At 43.7% G+C, this 21,663-nt stretch overlaps 1 protein-coding gene across 1 annotated transcript in view; it reads left to right on the forward strand.

Annotated features, from left to right (window-relative positions):
- Positions 1–21,663, forward strand: part of PLCE1 (phospholipase C epsilon 1) — a 363,948-nt gene that overhangs the window by 170,450 nt on the left and 171,835 nt on the right. The window contains 1 exon segment of the mRNA XM_029060510.2: positions 2,098–2,374. Within this exon segment, the coding sequence (XP_028916343.1) occupies positions 2,098–2,374 (277 nt within the window).

Here is a 21,663-nt window from a genome sequence, read left to right on the forward strand (position 1 = left end):
GACTCCAAAACTGGATCCACTACCTGCCTGCTGTGAAACCTTGGGTAATTCACCTTACTTCTCTGGGCCTTATCTGTGAAGTGGGATTAAATATCTATTTCTCTCTCCCTCTTAAACTGTCATTCCCTTGTGGGACAGGGATTGGATCTGACTTGATTATTTTGTATCTATCTCAGTGCCTCATATAGGGTTTGTCATATAGTAAGTGCCTAACAAATACCACAGGTGCTGTTATTGTTATTATTGTGATTTTCAACCTCCTCGCAGGCCTTACTGACTCCAATCTCTCCCCTTTCCAGTCCATACTTCACTCTGTACCCTGGATCATTCTTCTAAAACATCATTCTGCTCACTTCTTCTCCTTGAAAACCTTCAATAATTGCCCATTCTTCTCCACATCAAGTAGAAACTTCTGACTTGAAGTTTCTGAAGTAGAAACTTCTAATGCTTTAAGGCATTAAATCGGCATCATCCCCCCTACTTCTTATCCTCGCTCCTTTCCTATTACACCCTAGCTCATGTCCCTCATTCCTCCCAAGCCAACCTATTCACTCATTTAGTTCTCGCTTCTCTTCCCTTCATCTTCTTGTTCTCACCCTGCCTTGTACCTGGAACTCTCTCCCCGCATTCATTTAGCAGATCACTGCGCACCCCATTTTCAAGGGCTTTGGAAATAACAAGTCCTCCAGGGAGCCTACCTGATTAATCTCTCATGTCCCCAACTCCTGTCCCCAACTCATGTCTCCTATACTTTCAGCATTCTGGGACACCTAAGAACTTGGGTGCTCAAATCCCCACCAACGTACTCATGGACATATTTTTATACTCTTTTGTTTCTTCCTACCTGAAATTGATTTTAATGTCTGTCTCTGTCTCCCCAGTTAGACTGTAAATCCCCTAGATAGTAATAATAATCACCATAACAACATTAATAATGGTAATAACTGTACTAAGTGGTGGGATAGATACAAGATAAATTAAGTGGAGCACAGTCCTTTACCCACATGAGACTCATAGCCTAAGTGGGAAGGAAAACAGGTTTTCCTCCCCCATTTTACAGATGAAAAAACTGAGAAGTGACTTGCCCAAGATCAAACAGCACCTGGGCCTTGGTTCTTTCCTCTAAGCAGGCTGCTTAGGGCAAGGGATTGTGTCTGTGAACTCTGTAGCCCTCTTGCAAAAGTATAATGCGAGTGATCTGAACAGAGTAAACACTCATTAAATGCTCTTGATTGACTGATGGATGAAAGATCACTTTGTGCTCAAACTTGCAAAGATGCTGGGGGACTAGGTAGAAGAAGACCAGGCTTTAGCATCCTTTTTTGGAAAGTTGGAAATCTGGTACATGCATATATTATAGAGGTACACAAAACGTAAGACTGTGGGCATTGCCATCCTGGGTCAGACCCATGCTCCATCCAGCCAAGAATTTTGTGTCCAGTCAATCCATCAATCAGTGGTATTTACTGAGTGCGGAACCCAGAATGGTCTGATGATGTTACAGGAGATTTAGGAGAACCATGTGACACTTGCCATTCTGGTCATTCATCCTCAGAGATAGCATTCCCAGCTTTCCGTGTTTTATCCCCAATTTCCCTTTGGAAATCCATTCTGAATCTCTTGCCAGTGAATTTACCCAAATTTCTCTCCAGTCAAGTACTATTTTCAATGTCCGCAGCTTCTTGTGAAAAAGAATGCTAAACTGATATTAACCTCTGGGTGAAGGGCTTTTTCCTTTTGTTCGACTTGGATCTACGACCCTCAAGCTTCAGTGAGTGTCCCTAGTCTTTGTGCTGTGTGGTTTGGTGAAGAAGCTCGTGTTTTTAATGATGACAAGGAAAATAAAATTTGTCTATTTGGAACCTTATTTGTATTTATCTTTCATTGACTACATCATCTTTCTGGGGTGAATACATTTTTCTGATTAGTCATAGGTTTTTGATAGTTTCATAGTCATATCTGAGTGGGTATATTTGCCCCTGGAATCCACTGAAGTTTTTTCCAAATAGGTTAACTGACATTCTATCAGAAAGTTAATTTTCTCTTCTGAGTGATTAAATTAATTCCTCCTGTTTTATTTTTTTGTCCCATTCACAGATCTACAGTGCACTGAGGAGGGGAGAGGAAGCAGAAGAGACAGTTGGGTATTTTTTCCATCAATGCAGTAATGTGTCAGCCTGGAATTGTGTCCGGTCTAATTCATATTTAAAACTGGGAGCTCGAGGAGCTGTCATTGAATACCGTGCCTCGCTCGGTAGAACGTGCGTGTCTCATTTCCTTGCTGGATCCCTGCTAGAAGCCACTGCCTCTTTGGGTGCAAGGAGTGGATCTGTAAACGTATCAGGAGGTTCAACAGGAGGAACGGCGCTTAAAGGTAACGGCTGAAAGTTGTCTTTGTTGGGGTGTTCAGATTTTAAGTATAGAACATGCAAATGACCTTTTGCAGAAGGGATTTAGACTCCCAGGTATATGACTTAACCTGTAAATCCTTGGAAGGACATGCTCTGGCCAGTAGTCACAAAGGTTATTGAGTCAGGAGAGACCAATTAAAATGTTTTATGTGGCATATAGTCCAAAAAATGAAAACCACAGCAACAGGTTCACTTATGGCCAGTGCTGTCATCTCTGTGGCCTGTAGCACCCGACTCTGAATTTGCCTTATGTTTCTCCTGAAGCCTCTACTCAAAATGAGGGCCCCTTTTTTTGGTTGCACTGTGCCAGGTTGATGTCACCCAAGTTGCTGTGTTGTCTGTAGCCTGCACTGCATCCTTAAAACACGTCCCCTGTCCTCCATGTTTTGGCTACCCAAATTCAGCTCAACATATAACATGTGTTTGAGTATTCAGTTGTCATTCATTCTCCTCACATGTCTCACCCAGCACAGCTGTGTTCCAGTCAGCAAAGCTTCAATGGAAGGAAACTTGACGTTGTTGCCATTTGGTCTTGCCAATGTCTTGCCTTTTGAGTTTAGCTCATAAATTGGACTAAAGGGCATCACTCAGGGAGTCGGAAGTGGCATCCGTGGAGAGTACATTTCTCACAAGCGTAGAGAAGTTTGGCCAGCACTATAGATCTTTAGGCCCACACACTCTACTTGGGCCCCCAGCACCAATGTTATTCTCACACTGTGTTGGGCAACCTCCCAATTTTCTACTTCTGTGCCTCTCATTAGCAAGTGTCAGGGTTGGCTTCAGATGGTAAGTAAGTGAGGTGGCTTCTTCAGGACACAAACTGAGAGGGGCTTTGGGGGGGGATAGCAGTGGGGTGGGGCTCCTTACCAAGTTGGCAGAGACGAGAGCTATGTGTCACTCTGCCCCTATAAGATGGTGACAGCAAGGTTTTGATTCTAGAAAGATAGAGGGATCAAATTTTGGATTTGGGAGCCAAGCTGCCAGAGGTACTGCCAGAGACCGTGGGGTGGCCAGGAGGGCGATGGAGATTGGACTGTGAGCTCGTTATGGGGAGGGAATGTTTCTACTAATTCTGTTGTATTGTACTCTCCAAAGTGCTTAGTACAGTGCTCTGCGCATAGTAAGTGCTCAATAAATACAAGTGAAATTAAATGACCGGGTGTATTGGACAGCCTTCTGCAAAATGATATATAGGACATCACATGGAATGGGAAACACTTTCCCTGCCTCGTTGTGGCCAAATGTGTGAAACTGGCTTTGCTGTCTCTGTTTAGAATTCTGAGATGATGCTTAGTTCCATGTTACTGTTTAATAATTTTTTTGTTTTGGGTGCCATTTCCCTGAAGGTGGCAGACACATTTCATCAGTTTTTTTCAGACTAATTGTCAGTTTGTAATACCTGTGTTACAACTATGTTACACCTACCAGTGATTCTCTGCTCTAAATCCTGCCTGAGAGAGCCCCTGGAGTCACTTTAGGAACATACATACCCTGGGCAGCCCCTACTGGATTCTAATGTAGATTTGCAATGCCTGTTCAGTGCTTTCCTGCACCCCCCACCCCATCACTGCCACCCCCAATCAACTGAAGCCCAAGTATCAAAGTGCTGTCTCCCACTCTCACAGCTCTTTTACCACAGGCAGTCATCAAAATCTGAGATCTCCACAATGTCTAATAGTTTCTTAATCTGGTGATAATCACCTTTCCCTAGAGCAAATATTTCCTGCTCCACAGCTGGGCCCAATGTATGTGACTCTAGGCATCCTGGGCTCCTAGGAAATCCCAGGTCCCCAGGGTAACCCTGAATTTCATCTAGGATCACCTCCGATCCCTCTCTGTGTCCATCCAGTGTCCACATGGTGAGCCTTTCCTTTATCCCGCTCTCTTAGGCACACAGCTTGCCACACCTCTCCTCTTCAAGATGGCCGATGGTCTACTTTTCCAACTTCCTGACCCCCCTACTTCCTCCCCAATCCTTCTCTCAGATTGGCTCAGCTAATTATTTTACACTTACCTTAAGGAGGGGTTACCATAGAGTGACTCTCCCAACTTCCTCTCTCCCCCCGACTATCCATCCAAATGCGGGGACCAGCTGGACTAGGCCATCCCACTGGATGATTTGACAAATTAGTTTGCAGCCATTTGCATGTCTGGAAATTATTATGTAAATCAATGGTATTTATTGAGCACTTAATAATAATAATGTTGGTATTTGTTAAGCGCTTACTATGTGCCGAGCACTGTTCTAAGCACTGGGGTAGACACAGGGGAATCAGGATGTCCCACGTGGGGCTCACAGTCTTAATCCCCATTTTACAGATGAGGTAACTGAGGCACAGAGAAGTTAAGTGACTTGCCCACGGTCACACAGCTGACAAGTGGTAGAGCTGGGATTCGAACTCATGACCTCTGACTCCAAAGCCCGTGCTCTTTCCACTGAGCCACGCTGAGCACTTCCTATGTTCAAAGCATTGTACTAAGCACCTGCCCTTGAATTTACGATCTAGCAGGAAATAGAAATTTAAAAAATTATATGCAGGGAAAACAGATTAGGATAAGGATATATATGTGTTGTTATTGTGAGGAGTGGGGCACATTTCAAAATGCTTAGGGGATATGAAACCAAGTGCACAGGTGACACGGAAGGGAGGGAGAATAGGATCGGGGGGAGTTCACTGAGTCTTAGATTCCACATTGCCAATTGGGTGAAGCAAATCTGCATGGTGGCCCCTGTCCTGTTCAAATGATTTTATACAGCCGTGCTAGAGGATGCAGTAAGAGGCCTAGAAGCTGATGATAGAATACACTTCCAATCCCATGGTAACATCTTCTAATTCAACAGGCTATGATTATCATTTAAAATCATGGAGACGGTCATTTGAGAGTTGCTCTATGATTACCCCTTAGAGGTACATACCCAGCAGGTTCATTTAAAAGCTATGTAAAAGAGCTTTTTCTCAATTAATAGTGCTTAAATGCAAAAGTTGTCTTTTCTTAGGACAATTGCTTGAAAGCTATCTCTCATGAGATTTATTTGAAAAGGAGACATACTTTCCTTTCATTTTTTTCACAGTGCAATCAAGTCTGTGCTGAAAAGCTAAATAGATCAGCCCAACTACAATTAACCAGGCTAATTGAAGGATGATTTGTAAAGCAATTCAAAGTTTTTCTCCTAAAATTTGTGAGAGAAGAGTATAAAATTTCAATAACTTCTTAATTACTTTATTAATTAGTTTTATTTAATTTTTTATATTGTTAGATGTTCCAGTCACCTTTCTGGTTTGTAGGCCACACAAGTAATTACACAGTGTATTTGATGGCTGTCCTAGAATCTCATTTTGTCAGGCAACATGGAAACCCTGGAGTGGGGCGGGGACAGAGAGAAAGATCCCTAACTCCCCAACTCCCCCAGGAAACATTCTCAGGCCTCAGTTTGGCTGCCTTTGTCCTAATTTGATTCTTCTCCCTCTCTGACCATTTTTTGACCCTCTAGACTCTGAGCTTCTTGTGGGCTAGGATTGTGCCTACCAACTCTATTGTATTTTCCCAAGTGCTTAGTACAGTACACACTCATTAAATACCCTTGATTGATTTCTCTCAGTTTCATCTGCTGACTCTTTTAAACTAAACCGTGAAAATCCCATTCTCTTTTTGCTCTATACTCACTCACTTGGGGAGCTCTTCTACTTTCAACTTTCCCAAATCTACTTCTTCATTCCTAACCTCTCATCTGATCTTCAATTCCACATCTCCTCTTGCCCACAGGATATCTCAATTAGTCCGTAATAGATACTGAGGATCTAATGTGTAGTACTTAGGGGAATAGGCACAATTCCTGTGTCAGGAAGCTTATAATCTAAGTTAGGAGAGAAACACAAAATAATAACATATAGGAGTAAAAAGAGAATGGAAAGATGGATTTGTGGACGGGTAACTCTTAAATAGTAGATTACATATGTCTACACGTGTAGAAGTGCTAAAGCAGATTATGAGTACTGAAGCGTGGAAGTGGTGGAAGTTCTGAAATGGTAGTTGGGAGGATATGACCTGGGAAGAACTAAAATTAATCAAGAAGGATCTTCTGGAGAGGGTGAGATTTTGGAATTTTAAAAATGGGAAGACTATTCATAATTACTGCTACTATTACTATTACTTCTGGACTATGTTCAGTCCATGTCTCCCCACTCCTCAAGGACCTCCAATGACTGCCCATCTACCTCCACGTCAAACAGAAACTCCTTACTTCTTACTTACCAATCATCTTGACCCACCCTATTTCACCTCACTAATCTACTGCAGCCCAGCCAATACACGCCACTCTTTTAGGGCCAGCTTTCTCACTGTCCTTTCCCATGTCCTCCCCACAGCCTGGAATTCATTCCCCCTCCATATACACCAGATCACCACTTTCTCCACCTTCAAAGCATTCTTATGATCACATCTTCTACAAGAGGCCTTCCCCAATTAAGCCGTCTTTTCCCCAGTTCTCTTTCCTTTCCTCATTGCCTATGTACTTAGATCTGTGACTTTTAGACATTTGATATTCATCCCCAGCCCCAAAGCACTGATTTTCAAACCTTTAAATTATATATTATAAATTACTTATTCATATTAATGCCTGTCTCCCCCTCTCTACTGTAAATTCATTATGGGCGGGGAACATATCTGCTAACTGTTGCATTGTAGATTGGTCAGTAAATACCATTGATTAATTCATCATCATCCTAAAATGCAATCGATGCCCACTCCTCCTCAAAAACACCTAATGGCAACATAAAACAGAAAGCTTGAGCAAGTCATTTTGCTTTTCTGTGCCTCAATTACCTCACCTGTAAAATGGGGATTAATATTGTGAGCCCTCTATGAGACAGGGATTGCATCCAACCTGATTATCTTATATCTACACTTAGTACAGTGTCTGACACTGTAAGGTCCTAACAAATACCATTTCAAAAAACTCAAAAAACTCCTTCCCATTAGATTCCAGGCTCTGCACAGCAGTCTTCTTACCAGGCCTACAATACCCCAGCCCATACTTAAACTTCCTCTCAAGCTAACCTTCTAACTGCTCTCTTCTCTCAACTCTCTTTTCTCTGCCCATTTGCACATTCCTTTCATCCTGCTTTCCCAGACCAATTAAATTTACCAAACTACATCCTTCCTCACTTTCAAAGCTCTTTTAAAAAGCCACCTCATCCAGGTTATTTTCCCTGACTAATCTCCATCTCCCAGGTCATGTCATGACATCCCGTCAGTCACCCTTAACACTTAACATGTATTTCAGCAAATTTATTGATTCCATTTATTTATCTGCTTTTGCTGTCTTCCTTATAGCTATATTTTTCTCTGGTTCCTGTCATATGTGCACAAACTGTGTCTGCCTCTCTCTCCTGTTAGTTTGTAGGTAGACTATGGTAGCCAGCTTAGTACATTACTTTAGCAATGTACCTTAGTTAGGAGCCCTGTTCCTCCCATCTTGTCATTGGGGACACTGGGGGAACCACCTTTCTTCCCTCCTCCCTCAGACTGGACCTCCTGACCCTACCAATCCTGACCAAGACTGCAGCAGCATGGCCTAATGGAAAGAGCCCAGTCTGGGGAGTCAGAGGATCTGGGTTCTAATCCTGACTCCATCACTTGTCTGCTCTGTGACCTTGGGAAACTCACTTCACTTCTCTTTATACCTTAGTTACCTTATCTGTAAAATGGGGATTAAGATTTTTGAATCACATGTGGGACAGGGACTGTGTCCAACCTGACTAGCTTGTATCAACCCCAGTGCTTACTTGCAGTGTCTGGCACATAATAAATGCTATCAAATACCATTTTCTTAGAAAAAATACTGAATTTACTATAGTGCTGTGAAGCGCTCAGTAAATACCATTAATTAACGGATTGATTGGTAGAGGTGAGTCTTCTCCTTTTATTGTATTCTCCCAAGCACTAAGTACAGTGCTCAGCACAGAGTAAGCTCCCAATAAATGCCGGTGGATTGAATGGAAGAGTTGGGTCTTCTACTTTTTTCCTATCCCACCTTGATCCCTGTATCAGCCTCCTTGCTGACCTCCTTGGCTCCTGTCTCTTCCCATTCCAATCCACACTTCACTCTGCTGCCTGGCTCATTTTTCTACAAAATCATTCAATCTATGTTTCCTCAGTCCTCAAGAGCCTCCAGTGTTTGCCCATCTAGCATGGCATCAAACAGAAACTCCTTACTATCACCTTTAAAGCACTCTATCACTTTGCCACCTCCGACCTTTCTTTGCTGCTCTCCCACTACAACCCAATCTGCACACTTTGCTCCTCTAATGCCAACCTACTCACTGTACCTCGATCTCACGTATCTTGACCCCAACTTCTCACCATGTCCTGCCTCTTGCTTGGAATACACTCCTACTTCATATGCAATAGATGATCACTCTCCTCACCTTCAAATCCTTATTCAAAGCACATCTCCTCTAAGAGGTCTTCCCTGACTAAGCCCTCATTTCCTCTTCTCCTTGGATTTGCACCATTTGAACTGAGAAGCACTATGGCTTAGTGGGAAAGAGCACGGGTTTGGGAGTCAGAAGGACGTGTGTTCTAATTCTGACTCTACCACTGGTCTACTGTGTGACCTAGGGTAAGTCACTTAACTTTTCTATGCCTCAGGTACCTTGTCTGTAAAATGGGGATTTAGAGTGTAGATTGGGTCCAACCTAAATAACTTGTATCTACCCCAGCTCTTAGTACAGTGCTCGGCACAGGGTAAACGCTTAACAAGTACCATACAAAAAATTACATAGATTTAAACCTTAATCAGAGACTGATTTAGGAATAAAGAAGGCTCCTTACCAGCCACTCATGCCTGGGTCACCCACTTTTTTGAGACTTTTGTTTGGAAAAAGGGTGGAATCCCCCAATTAACAATGTTAGGTAAATCCAAAGAGAAAACCTCACCACCTGCTCTCAAATCAGATTGGAATGAAAGCAGAGGCTGATCTTCTCTCAGCAGAATGAGAGGGTCCCAAATAGGCAGGACCAGGAGCTTTGGAGTCAGAGCAATTCCTTATAAGGCTCAGCTCTGAAAGGGTGTAAGCTTTCATCCCTGGCAGCAAAATCAGACTCCTTCTTGAAACACCAAAACCCCAGTGGCTGCAAGGAAATGAAGGAAATCAGCCCGTTTGCTCCTTTTGACTGGCATTTATTCCTCTCCTTCCCCGCATGCCCCTTGACAGCTTTCACTCAGATCTTTGATTAAAGGGTTTAAAAGCACACACCTCTTATCCAAAGGCCGACTGTGGCCCAGCTGTCCAACTGCTAGATGGACCTTGGGTCTGAATCAGGAATTGTGTGTTACGGTCTCTTATTCAGAGAAGGATTCTTGGTAGTGAACTGTGTTCTTGTGAAAAGCTCAGTCGGTGTGATTGACAGCAGCAAGCAGTCATCAATCAGTGGTGTCTATTGAGCACTTACTGTTTGTAGAGCATTGTACTAAGCTTGGGAGGGTACAGTATGACCTATTTATAGACACTTTCCCTGCCCCCAACCTAGGTGTGCTTTGGCCTGCCCTGGTCCCCTTGCTATGCCTCAGTTACCCTGGTCCCTAAAGTTTCCTCCGAGGCGGCAGGATCAGGGAAAAGACTCCGAAAAGCCCCAAATGCTCTTTACCACCCAGGCTAATGAAATGATAACAGCATGCCCGCGGCAGGCTCCGAGGCAGCACTGATGAGGTATCCTGAATATTTATTTGGTGCTGACAGCTGGTCAGAAATGGAAAGTTTCCATAAAAAAATTCACTTCCAAAAATGTTTTGCATTGGGCAGACCCAGTCTCTGTCTTCCACGTATTTTCTACTGGTACAGTGAGATCTCTGGTCTGTGTTTTGAGAGCAACAAGGACAACGAGGATAGGCATTCACTGATGAAACTGTGGGCTTTATGCAAACAAAGTTTTTTTCTTTAAAGTTTGTACATTTTTATGAACATGAATCTGATTTTATAATCATAATATAATAGAATTTTAAAGTGCATGAAGCTAATCCCTTAAAGGGTGTTAAAATTGTTTATTGTTTTGAAGCCTTGAAAATTCATTGAAGCAAGCTATAAAAATTCTTTTCCCTGGAAATGTTTATAGAGGGAGAAAGCAATGAACCTAATTTGTGGTTACGAATCTGTGATCCATAGCAAACACTTAGAGGAAAAAGCCTTCACAATAGGATTAGCCAGCCCTTGATGATCAAACATCAGAAACATAAAAAATTTAGCAGAGATGAAAGGAACGTGGACAGAAAAATGTTATTAACTTGGGCTCTCTTTTTCAAAAGACACTTGTTTATTTTTCATTTAGCTTGAAGCACCAAAATGCTCCGACCATCTTTAAATAATCAGTCGATAAATGGTATTTTTTGAATACTTACTGTGTGCAGGGCACTGTACTTAGCTCTTGGGAGAGTACAACACAATTATTACCCTATTTATTTTGTTAATGAGATGTACATCCCCTTGATTCTATTTATTGCTATTGTTTGTGTCTGTTTGTCTCCCCCGATTAGATTGTAAGCCCGTCAGTGGGCAGGGATTGTCTCTATCTGTTGCCGAATTGTACATTCCAAGAGCTTAGTACAGTGTTCTGCACATAGTAAATGCTCAATAAATACTATTGAGTGAATGAATATAACAGATATGTACACAAAGATCTTACAGTCTAGAGAGGGAGACAGACATTAATGTAAATCAATAAATTACAGATATGTACATAAGTGCTGTGGGTCTAGGCGTAGGGGGTGAATAAAGGGAGCAAGTTAGAGCAATGCAGAAGGAAGTGGGAAAAGAGGAAATGAGGGCTTAGTCAGGGAAGGCCTCTAGGAGGAGATGTGCCTTCAGTAAGGCTTTAAAGGTAGGGAGAGTAATTTTCTGTAGGATATGCAAAGGGAGGGCATTCCAGGCCAGAGACGGGATGTGGGCCAGAGGTCGGTGGCGAGCTAGATGAGATTAAGCAGCGTGGCTTAGTGACAAGAGTCCAGGCTTGGGATTCAGAGGACGTGGATTCTAATCCCGCCTCCACCACTTGTCTGCTGTATGACTTTGGGCAAGCCGCTTCATTTCTCTGTGCCTCAGTTACCTCATCTGTAAAATAGGGATGAAGACTGCGAGCTCCACGTGGGACCACCTGATTACCTTGTATCTACCCTTAGAGTTTAGAGCAGTGCTTGGCACATAGTAAGGGCTTAACGAATGCTGTAATTATTATTATGGTACAGTGAGTAGGTTGGCGTTAGAAGAGTGAAATGTGCAGGCCAGGTATAAAGTTATTTATCATTTTTTTCCTCTTCCTGCCAGACATTTTCTTTGAAAGTGGATGTTTAAGTGAGTTTTTCTAAATCCCAGAAGAGCATTTGCCCCCTTGAAAGGAATTGAGTAGCAGTAATAGCAGCAGCAGCAGCAATAGCAATAATAATAATAATAATAATTGTGGTATTCGTTAAATGGTTACTGTGTGCCAAGCACTCTACTCAGTGCTGAGTTGGATACAATAAATTGGGTTGGACACAGCCCCTTTCCTACGTGGGGCTCACAGTCTCACTCCTCATTTTACAGATGAGGAGAAGTGAAGTGACTTGCCCAGGGTCAGACAGCTGACAAGTAGCAGTAATTGAATTTAGTGAGCTTCCACTGGGTGCAGTGCTCTGCACTAAGCATTGGAAAAGAACAAAACAAGGAATTGATTCTTTCCCAGTCCCCAAGGAACTTACACTCAACAGGAGAGACAGACATCAGCATATTTATAAATAGAGTAACAAAAATAAGTATTTGCTTAAACATATGTTAAAGTGTGGATGATGAGTAAAATTAAGTACATTGAGCTAGGGAAGAAGGAAGTCTTTGCATGAACTGGGTGACGGAATTAATCGGGAAAGGCTTGCTGGCAAAGGTAGGATTTTAGGAAGACTTTAAATATGGGGAGAGCTGTGGTCTGTCAGTGAGTCTAATCAATAGTATTCTTAGAATGCTTAATGTCTCAGAGCATTGAATTGTGTGCAGAACACTGTGCCAAACAATTCAGTTTTCTATCCTCTGGAAGCAGGAAATACAGACACTAAAGTAAAATAAATGATGGAGGAAAAGAGGATATATACCTAAGTTAGTGCTTAAGTAATGGGGTATTTATTTTTCTTTTTTAATGGTATTTGTTAAGAGCTTACTATGTGCCAGATTCTGTCTAAGCACTGGGGTAGATGCATATTGATTGGAGTGGACACAGTCTATGTCCCACATGGGGCCCACAGACTAAATCCCCATTTTACAGATGAGGTAGCTGAGGCAAAAAGAATTTAAGTGATTCACCGAAGGTCACACATCAGTGGATGAGCTGGGATTAGAAACCAGGTCTGTCTGACTTCAAGGCTTGTATTCTATCCACTAGGTCATGCTGCTTCTCTATTTTTATATATTTTACATATTTAAATGATGTATATAAGTGCTATGAGAGGTTGGAGATTCAAGTGGTTAGGAGGTGCAGAATTTTTGAAGTGGCAGTGTGGAGGTATAAATAGAGGAGATTGGAAAAGAATTGAGCAAGTCTTCCTGGAGAAGATGGGATTTGAAACTGGAAATTGCTAGGTTCGGGTGCATAAGGGATTGTCTCTTCTTATTGCTGTATTGTACTTTCCAAGCACTTAATACAGTGCTCTGCACACAGTAAGCGCTCAATAGATATATTTGAATGAATGAATGGTGAATGTGATGAAAGCGGGCATGCCAGGCAGAGGGAAGGGCTTGAGCAAGAGCTTGGTGTTAGCGGGGACCCACGTAACTCTTCCCCCATTCCCCACCGGCAAGAGACGCCAGTAACAAGAAGCCCCCAGTGTTCTGAGACTGGTGATTCCCGGATCCCCACAGACCCTTGTCCCCCAGCAGAACAACAATCTCTACCAAAAGACTCAAAATCCAAGAGACCCGAGATCCCAGGGTCCAGAGCACAGCATGCAAAAGAGAGACAGAAAGCCTAATCGAAGGCCCTGGGGCAAAAAAAGCAAAAAGGCCTGACCATAAGAGTGACTCTGGGGGAAGAACCGCTGCTGGTTCTAGGACTCACATCTTACACCCTCCCCTGCCTTGCCTGTCTCCCTTCTTCCCTCCCTTCCTCTCCCCCTGTCTAACGTGAGCGCCTCTTGGAGAACAGAGCAATGTTTGTCCCTTCCTTTTGTACTCACACTATTCACTGTGCTGGATTAGTATGCTCGGGCATGTAACATACATTTGGCATGACCTTCCAAATGAGTCTCTAGTCTGTAAGCTCATTGTGTAAGTAAGCGCTCACGAGTAAGCGCTCAATAAATACTATTGAATGAGTAGTATTTTGTTTATTGTTATATTGTACTCCCCCAAGTGCTCTGCACACAGTAAGTGCTCAATAAATACGACCGACTGACTGAGTCTCTAGCTACAAAAAAAATTGTCATCTTTGCCTCTGTGCATGTCTGGTTGCAATGACAAGGACACAGTTTTGTCAAGGCCAAGCTTTTTGAAGCCTTCCTCTACCGTTAGCCCTTCAGTTTTGCTCCTTCTGATCTTACCTAGACTTGCATATAGTAGGAGTGGGGGTAAGCAGGGAGAGGCAGACCCCCCTCCAAACAAAACACCACTTCTAATGGGACACCTGCACCAAGTTTCAACTGACATTAAAATATTCTAGGAATAGATTCAATCCTCGATTTAGTTCTGAATGGTGGCCAGGGACCGATGCGTGCGAGCCACTCTACAGTAATCACCACACATTGACTGAATTTGGCATTCTTGCTGTAGAAGAAAGATCAAAAGAGTCTTAAAAACAAAACAGAAAAAATAGCCAGGATAAAATGCAAACTTTCAGAAAACTCAGAAAGGAATAGAGAAGTAAAATACCAAAAGCCTGGAGGCTGAGAAAGAACAAGCACATTTTAGAAGTAAAGGAAAAAGGCATGCCTCAGAAGAAAAAGTAGAGAGGACCTAATCAAAACCTAAATTCACTTAGCTGACAAAGGAGAAATAAAATTTCCTTTAAAAATGGAAAGCTCACTTCCCTAAGATCAGGGAAACCCACAAAAAGTGATAGATCAGATGCAAACAGGAGTTTAGGTGGGCCAAAAAAAAGTTTGCAGTGAATCTCATTTCAAAGATAATCATAAAAGAGTCTTCAAAATATATCAAAAGCTGGGAAGTGTATTGAAGTCTTATTCTTAATGCTGGACTATATGCAGAATGCTGTACCAGGCACTTGGGAATATTAAATAAGAAACACTTCTCCACAGCAAAAAACTGAAATCTTTTATTTAAAATTTGCATTTCCATTCACTCTCTATGCCTACTTGAGGAGAGGGTATAATAATAATAATGATAATGGTATTTGTTGAGTGCTTACTGTTTGCTACTTCTTAACACTGGGGTGGATACAAGCAAATCGGGTTGGACTCAGTCTCTGTCCCTCATGGGGCTCACAATCTCAATCATCAATTTACAGATGAGGCAACTGAGGCCCAGAGCAATGAAGTGACTTGGGGAAGGTCACACAGCAGACAAGTGGCAGAGCTGGGATTAGAACCCAGGACCTTCTCTCAGGCCCGTCCTCTACCCACTCAGCCATGCTGCTTCTCACTATGCCATTCTGCTTCTTTGGATATGGTATGGAGGGAGGGCAGACTGTAACACTCTTAAAAAAAATTAGAATTGCGCCTGATCCGACAACCATCCCAGTCCGTAGCACATAATAGGTGCATAATGAATACCATAATTACAGTGAGAAGACAAACAATATATTACACATTGCCGAATATGAAATTAGTAAAATAGTGAGAGCATAGATCCAAATGATATAAACATTTTATCAGCAGTCGTGTCATGGTTTTTTTCAGCAGTCATTTCGGTGGAACCAGGTCTCATGGTGATCCCACAGGATATTTTACACCCGGATGATAAGAAATGTAGATGGGTGTTCATGCCCCAGAAAGGTGATATGAGAGGGGATTCTTTCTCTCTTTACTTGCCTTCCCCTTCCCCCCTGCCTCTTTCTCTCCCATCACTCTCACTTGCTCCCATTCACACCACCTGCCCTGGGCTCTTTTCAGCTGTCCTTCCCATGCTCCGAAACCTGCTCCACCACTTCAGGCATTAGAAGCAGTAAAAGTGAGAATCTCTGTCAGTCCCTTCTCCACCAGACCAGAATTCTGCTTCAGGGGAGAAAGGCTGCCCTGCCCCCAGCCCTCCGGACTTCCCATCCGCCCCTACTCTTCTTTCTCACAGCAGGCTGCAGCCAAGAGGAGCCTGAAATACTGCTTCACAGGACCCTGCTGCTTGTTCTGAATTTATTTTTTGTGTTCATTGCTGTTCTTGTCTTTTATGTCATTTTTCTATTTGTCTGTCACCAGTCCCCTTTTCCCTATATGTAATTCTCAAATTTACACTGTTCCCAGGCACTTGTTTTTATATTTTTTTGTTTGTTTGTTTGTTTGTTTTAACAGTGTTTGTTAAGCATCTAACTGTTTTAAATGTTGGGGTAGATACAAGATAATCAGGTTGGACACAGTCCCTGTCCCACTTAGGGGTCAGAGTTTAAATGGTAGGGAGGAAGATTTAATCCCATTTTTACCGATGAGGTAGTTGACGACGACAACGATGATGATGATGGTATTTGTTCAGTACTTATTATGTGCCAAGCACTGTTCTAAGCACTGGGGTAGATACAAGGTAATCAGATTATCCCACATGGGTCTCACAGTCTTAATCCCCATTTTACAGATGAGGTAACATGATGATGATGATGATGATGATGATGATATTTGTTAAGTGCTTACTATGTGCCAAGCACTGTTCTTAGTGCTGGGGTAGATACAAGGCAATCAGGTGTGGGGCTCACAGTCTTAATACCCATTTTACAGATGAGGTAACTGAGGCACAGAGAAATGAAGTCACTTGCCCAGTTGGAGGATCCGGGATTAGAACCCAGGTCCTCTGACTCCCAGGCCTGTGCTGTTAACGCTAGGCCATGCTGCTTGGTACAGTGCTTTGCCCACATGCCTTTCCACCTGAAGTTCCTCCTCTCCCGTCCCCCTCTACCACCTGGACCAGGCTGGCTCCAGGTCTTATAACTCATGCCAGGCTGCATATCCAGCTGTGGCCATTTCTGCTGCTTCCCTCACCGGGGAACCAAAAGCCCACGGAGAGACATAAGATAGGACAGGGAAGGAGAGGACCCCTCGGCCCTCCCCCACCCCGCAGTCCTCCCAAGTCAGCTCATAGCCTTACTGTCAGTGTGATTCTGACTTGAATTAAAGCTGGAAGGTTGTCCTGGAATCTCTCAGAATAGTCACATAAGAGATGAATTTGAAATTAATGTCTAATGATTTACAAGGTAAATGGAAGAAAATGTGAAAAAAAGGAGAGAGGACAAATAAAGACTCTGTTGCAAGAATCAATCTTCCTGAAGTACTGCTTCAACACCTCTCCACTCCTCAAAAGCCTCCAGTGGGTCCAGGCATTGCTCTGCTTCAAGCCCAAATTCCTTGCTCCTCAGCTTTCCCTCTTTAACCCACTTTTCCTGTTGATTTCAGTCAATAACACCACAGTCTTCCTGGTCCACAACTTTGGGGCAATCATCTATTCTTCACTGCCTTTCAGCTCCCAAATTCAGTGAATGGCATCTTATGCACCATCTCCAACACATAATCTTTCAACCAATGCCACAGTTATTAGTATAGCCCCCCTTAATCTCTGCTCTGCTCCAGTCAAGGTGGTTATTGTAAGAAAACAGAGAGAGACTTGATTCCTTGGCTTTCCAATAGCTGTAAGAGTAGCTTTAGGACAATGATACAGGGAGTGAGTGAGGAAAGGGAGATGAAGAAGGGAGGAAGTAGAGACAGGGTGGGAGTAATTATGGAATTTATTAAACATTTACTATGTGCCAGGCACTCTACTAAACGCTGGGGTGGATACAAGCAAGTCGGATTGGACACAGTCCCTGTCCTGCATAGGGCTCACAGTATTATTACCCATTTTACAGATGAGGTAACTGAGGCACAGAGAAGTGAATTGACTTGCCTAAGGTCACACAGCAGACAAGCGGAGGAGCCAGGATTATTAATAATAATAATAATGTTGGTATTTGTTAAGCACTTACTATGTGCCGAGCACTGTTCTAAGCACTGGGGTAGATACAGGGGAATGAGATTGTCCCACGTGAGGCTCACAGTCTTCATCCCCATTTTACAGGTGAGGAAACTGAGGCACAGAGAAATGAAGTGCCCACAGTCACGCAGCTGACAAGTGGCGGAGCCGGGATTAGAACCCATGACCTTCTGACTCACGGGCCCAGGCTCTTTCCACTGAGCCACGCTGCTTCCCAATAATAATTGTGGTGTATAAGTGGTTACTATATGCCAGGCACTATACTAAATGCTGGGGTAGATACAAACAAATCAGATTGGACACAGTCCAGGTTTCACATAGGGATCACAATCTTAATCACCATTTTGCTGATGAGGTTACTGAGACACAGAGATATGCAGTGACTTGCCCAAGGTCACACAACAGACAATTGGCAGAACTAGGATTAGAACCCAGGTCCTTCTGACTTCCAGGGCCAGGTTCTATCCCCTAGGCCATGGGAGTGAGGAAAGTCCTGCGTCCCAGGCTTAGGGCTCGAGCAGAAGGCAGACATCTCTCTCCATCTGCTCTTCTCCCCAACCACTGCCCATCACGGCCATTTGCTGCTGGTTCTGGCAAAGGGAAATTTTTTACTTTCAATAGTATTTATTGAGCGCTTACTATGTGCAGAGCACTGTACTAAGCGCTTGGGATGAACAAGTCGGCAACAGATAGAGACAGTCCCTGCCGTTTGACGGGCTTACAGTCTAATCGGGGGAGACGGACAGACAAGAACAATGGCACTAAACAGCGTCAAGGGGAAGAACATCTCGTAAAAACAATGGCACCTAAATAGAATCAAGGCGATGTACAATTCATTAACAAAATAAATAGGGTAACGAAAATATATACAGATGAGCGGACGGGTACAGTGCTGTGGGGATGGGAAGGGAGAGGTGGAGGAGCAGAGGGAAAAGGGGAAAATGAGGCTTTAGCTGCGGAGAGGTAAAGGGGGGATGGCAGAGGGAGTAGAGGGGGAAGAGGAGCTCAGTCTGGGAAGGCCTCTTGGAGGAGGTGATTTTTAAGTAAGGTTTTGAAGAGGGAAAGAGAATCAGTTTGGCGGAGGTGAGGAGGGAGGGCGTTCCAGGACCGCGGGAGGACGTGACCCAGGGGTCGACGGCGGGATAGGCGAGACCGAGGGACGGCGAGGAGGTGGGCGGCAGAGGAGCGGAGCGTGCGGGGTGGGCGGTAGAAAGAGAGAAGGGAGGAGAGGTAGGAAGGGGCAAGGTGATGGAGAGCCTTGAAGCCTAGAGTGAGGAGTTTTTGTTTGGAGCGGAGGTCGATAGGCAACCACTGGAGTTGTTTAAGAAGGGGAGTGACATGCCCAGATCGTTTCTGCAGGAAGATGAGCCGGGCAGAGGAGTGAAGAATAGACCGGAGCGGGGCGAGAGAGGAGGAAGGGAGGTCAGAGAGAAGGCTGACACAGTAGTCTAGCCGGGATATAACTTTCATCCTGCTCAGTACTTTGCATTGCCGGCAAGATCCTAGCTAGAGATCTGGATATTATCCAGGATCATAACTTCACTTTCTGATTCATAATAGGACTTCAGACCACAGCATGGCACAGTGAACATGATCTTTGCAGCACATTAGACACAGGAGAAATGCTGGGAATAGCATTAAGACCATTACCCAATTTTCAGAGGGCTTAGACTTCATGACAGTCCAGCTGATCATATCAAGATTGGGAGTGCCCATTTCTCAGTTATTCATCACTGCCAATGGAATGAAAGAACTCTGTGTAGTGGAGCAATATGACCCTGTGGAAAGAACATGGGCTTGGGAGTCTGAAGACCTGGTTCTAATCCCTGCTGTGCTATTTGTCTGCTACGTGACCCTGGCCAACTTACTTAACTTCACTGGGCATCAGTTTTGTCAACTGTAAAATGGGGACTCAGTGCCTTTTTCCAGCCCCTTGTGGGACAGGTACTGCATCCAGCCTGATTAACTTGTGTTTACCCCAGTGCTTAAAATATTGCTTGACGTACAATAAGTGCTTAACAGACATCCTGAAGAAAAAGACAGGATCCCAAACAACAAGATTCTGAGATGGTCAGCTTCCTAGCTGTAAAGGTCTGTTTGCCTCAACACATCTTCTACTCCTCTGAGAAGATTTGTGACAAGAATGGATGACAGCTGCACTATGAAGAGCAGAAAATCTGCAAGTGAAAACAAGGGTGACAGAAGAAATTTTTTAAGGATGCAGAAAATCAAAGGTTTTGACCTTACAGTATCTCAGTCGAAAACTGGGACATGGGTACAGTCAACAAACTACTAGGGCACACTGCAGTTTTTTAAAAAGTGTCCTTTTTCTGCAGAAGGTTTGAGAGGATCATGAGGAAAAGAGGCAAAGGCAGAAAGAGCACAGCCAGTCTCTGGGCATGTATGTTGTAGTCAAGACTTTGGAATCCACATATTAGCCTTCACAGGCACATACATATACATTCATAGGTGAATTTTCCCACCATTGGCATCTTCTTTGATCATGAAGGACAGCTGTGTACACAAACATACAGACCCCAAACACATGTCCTAATGTGGCTTCAGATCAAAATGTAGCACAACAGGTATCATATTTAGTTCACGAGAAACAGAAAAAATACCGAGAGCAACAGTCAGGCTTTACTGTGTTGCTTGACCTTACAGAAGCACTTGTACAGACTAGGTTTGGTAAATTACTAAGTAAATGCAGCTCTAACCTAAGATATTCAACAAGATTCCTAAACTATTCCATGATGAGAAGAGGGAGACAACATGATCTAGTGGAAAGCACTTGGGACTGGGAGCCAGGACACTCGGGTTCTAGTCCCAGCTTGGACACAACTTTTCTGGGATCCTGGGTAAGTTGCTGAACCTCTTCGGAGCTCAGTTTCTACATCTGTAAAATGGGGATTCAGTACCAGCAACTCTATAAATTAAACAGCATGGTCCAGCTGATAGAGCACGGGCCTGGGAGTCAGAAGGTCATGGGTTCTAATGCCGGCCCCTCCACTTGTCTGCTGGGTGCCCTTGGGTAAGTCACTTCAGTTCTTTGGGCCTCAGTTACCTCATTTGTAAAATGGAGATTAAGACTGTGAGCCCGATGTGGGACAGAGATCGGGTCCAGCCTGATTTGGTTGTATTCCCAGTGTGCTTAGTGCAGTGCCTGGCACTTAGTAATATCATATGCCATAATTAGTATTATTACTATTATTATTATTCCACTTATATAATGGCTGAGGTGCCAGGCTAAAGCAGCCGCCTAGTTGGTCATTTTGAAAGATTTCTTCTGATAAATGGGTTGTGCCTCAAACGTCACAGTACCATATTGCCTCATGCCTATGAAGTGCTCAATAAGTATCCTTAATATTATTATGATGATATGAAGGAGTCAAGTCAGAGGTGCAGGTGTCTTGTCTCTTTCCTCATTACTGCCACGGTAAAGCCAAGCCTATGGTAAGTAGGTTAAGATTTGCAAAGAATTCACATTCCTTTCTTCTGCAGCCCCCGACTCACCTGCCTGGCTTCTGCTGGATTGGGAACACCCCAACCTAAGGCCTCAGGAGCCCCATTTGCCACACCAAGGTCTGCTCCTTGGACAGTGTGGTGTAATAGAAAGAATATGAGACTTGGTATAAGAAGGCTTGGCTTCTATTTCTGGCCCTTTCCTGACCTGCTGTGTGACATTAGACACACCATTCAACCCCATCTTCCTCATACGCAAATTGGAGATCATGATCTCTACCTTACAGGGATGTTGGGAGGATAAAATGACGCTCTTTAGAGCAGTTGGGGTTTTTAACTTTCTGTGTGGGAGGAAGAGCCTCGTGTGCTGCCACATGAGTGGAGATCAGACAGAAGCTGGGCCCCCTTGGCTGGAGACTGTTGAACTTCGAGAATTCCAACATCCCCATGGGGCTGCTTCAAGTCTGGGGCCATCTTCTTCCATTTGTCCAGAATGGTGGGAGTGAAGCCTACCTTTCCAACTTTCAGAACAATGGGAAGACTGGAGCAATGGTAGCTAGTGAAGCAGTGTGGCTTAGTGGAAAGAGCATGGGCTTGGGAGCCAGAGGTTGTGGGTTCTAATCCTGGATCCGCCACCTATCAGCTGTGTG

Source organism: Ornithorhynchus anatinus, chromosome 3, assembly GCF_004115215.2.
Source record: "Ornithorhynchus anatinus isolate Pmale09 chromosome 3, mOrnAna1.pri.v4, whole genome shotgun sequence".
NCBI lineage: Eukaryota > Metazoa > Chordata > Mammalia > Monotremata > Ornithorhynchidae > Ornithorhynchus > Ornithorhynchus anatinus.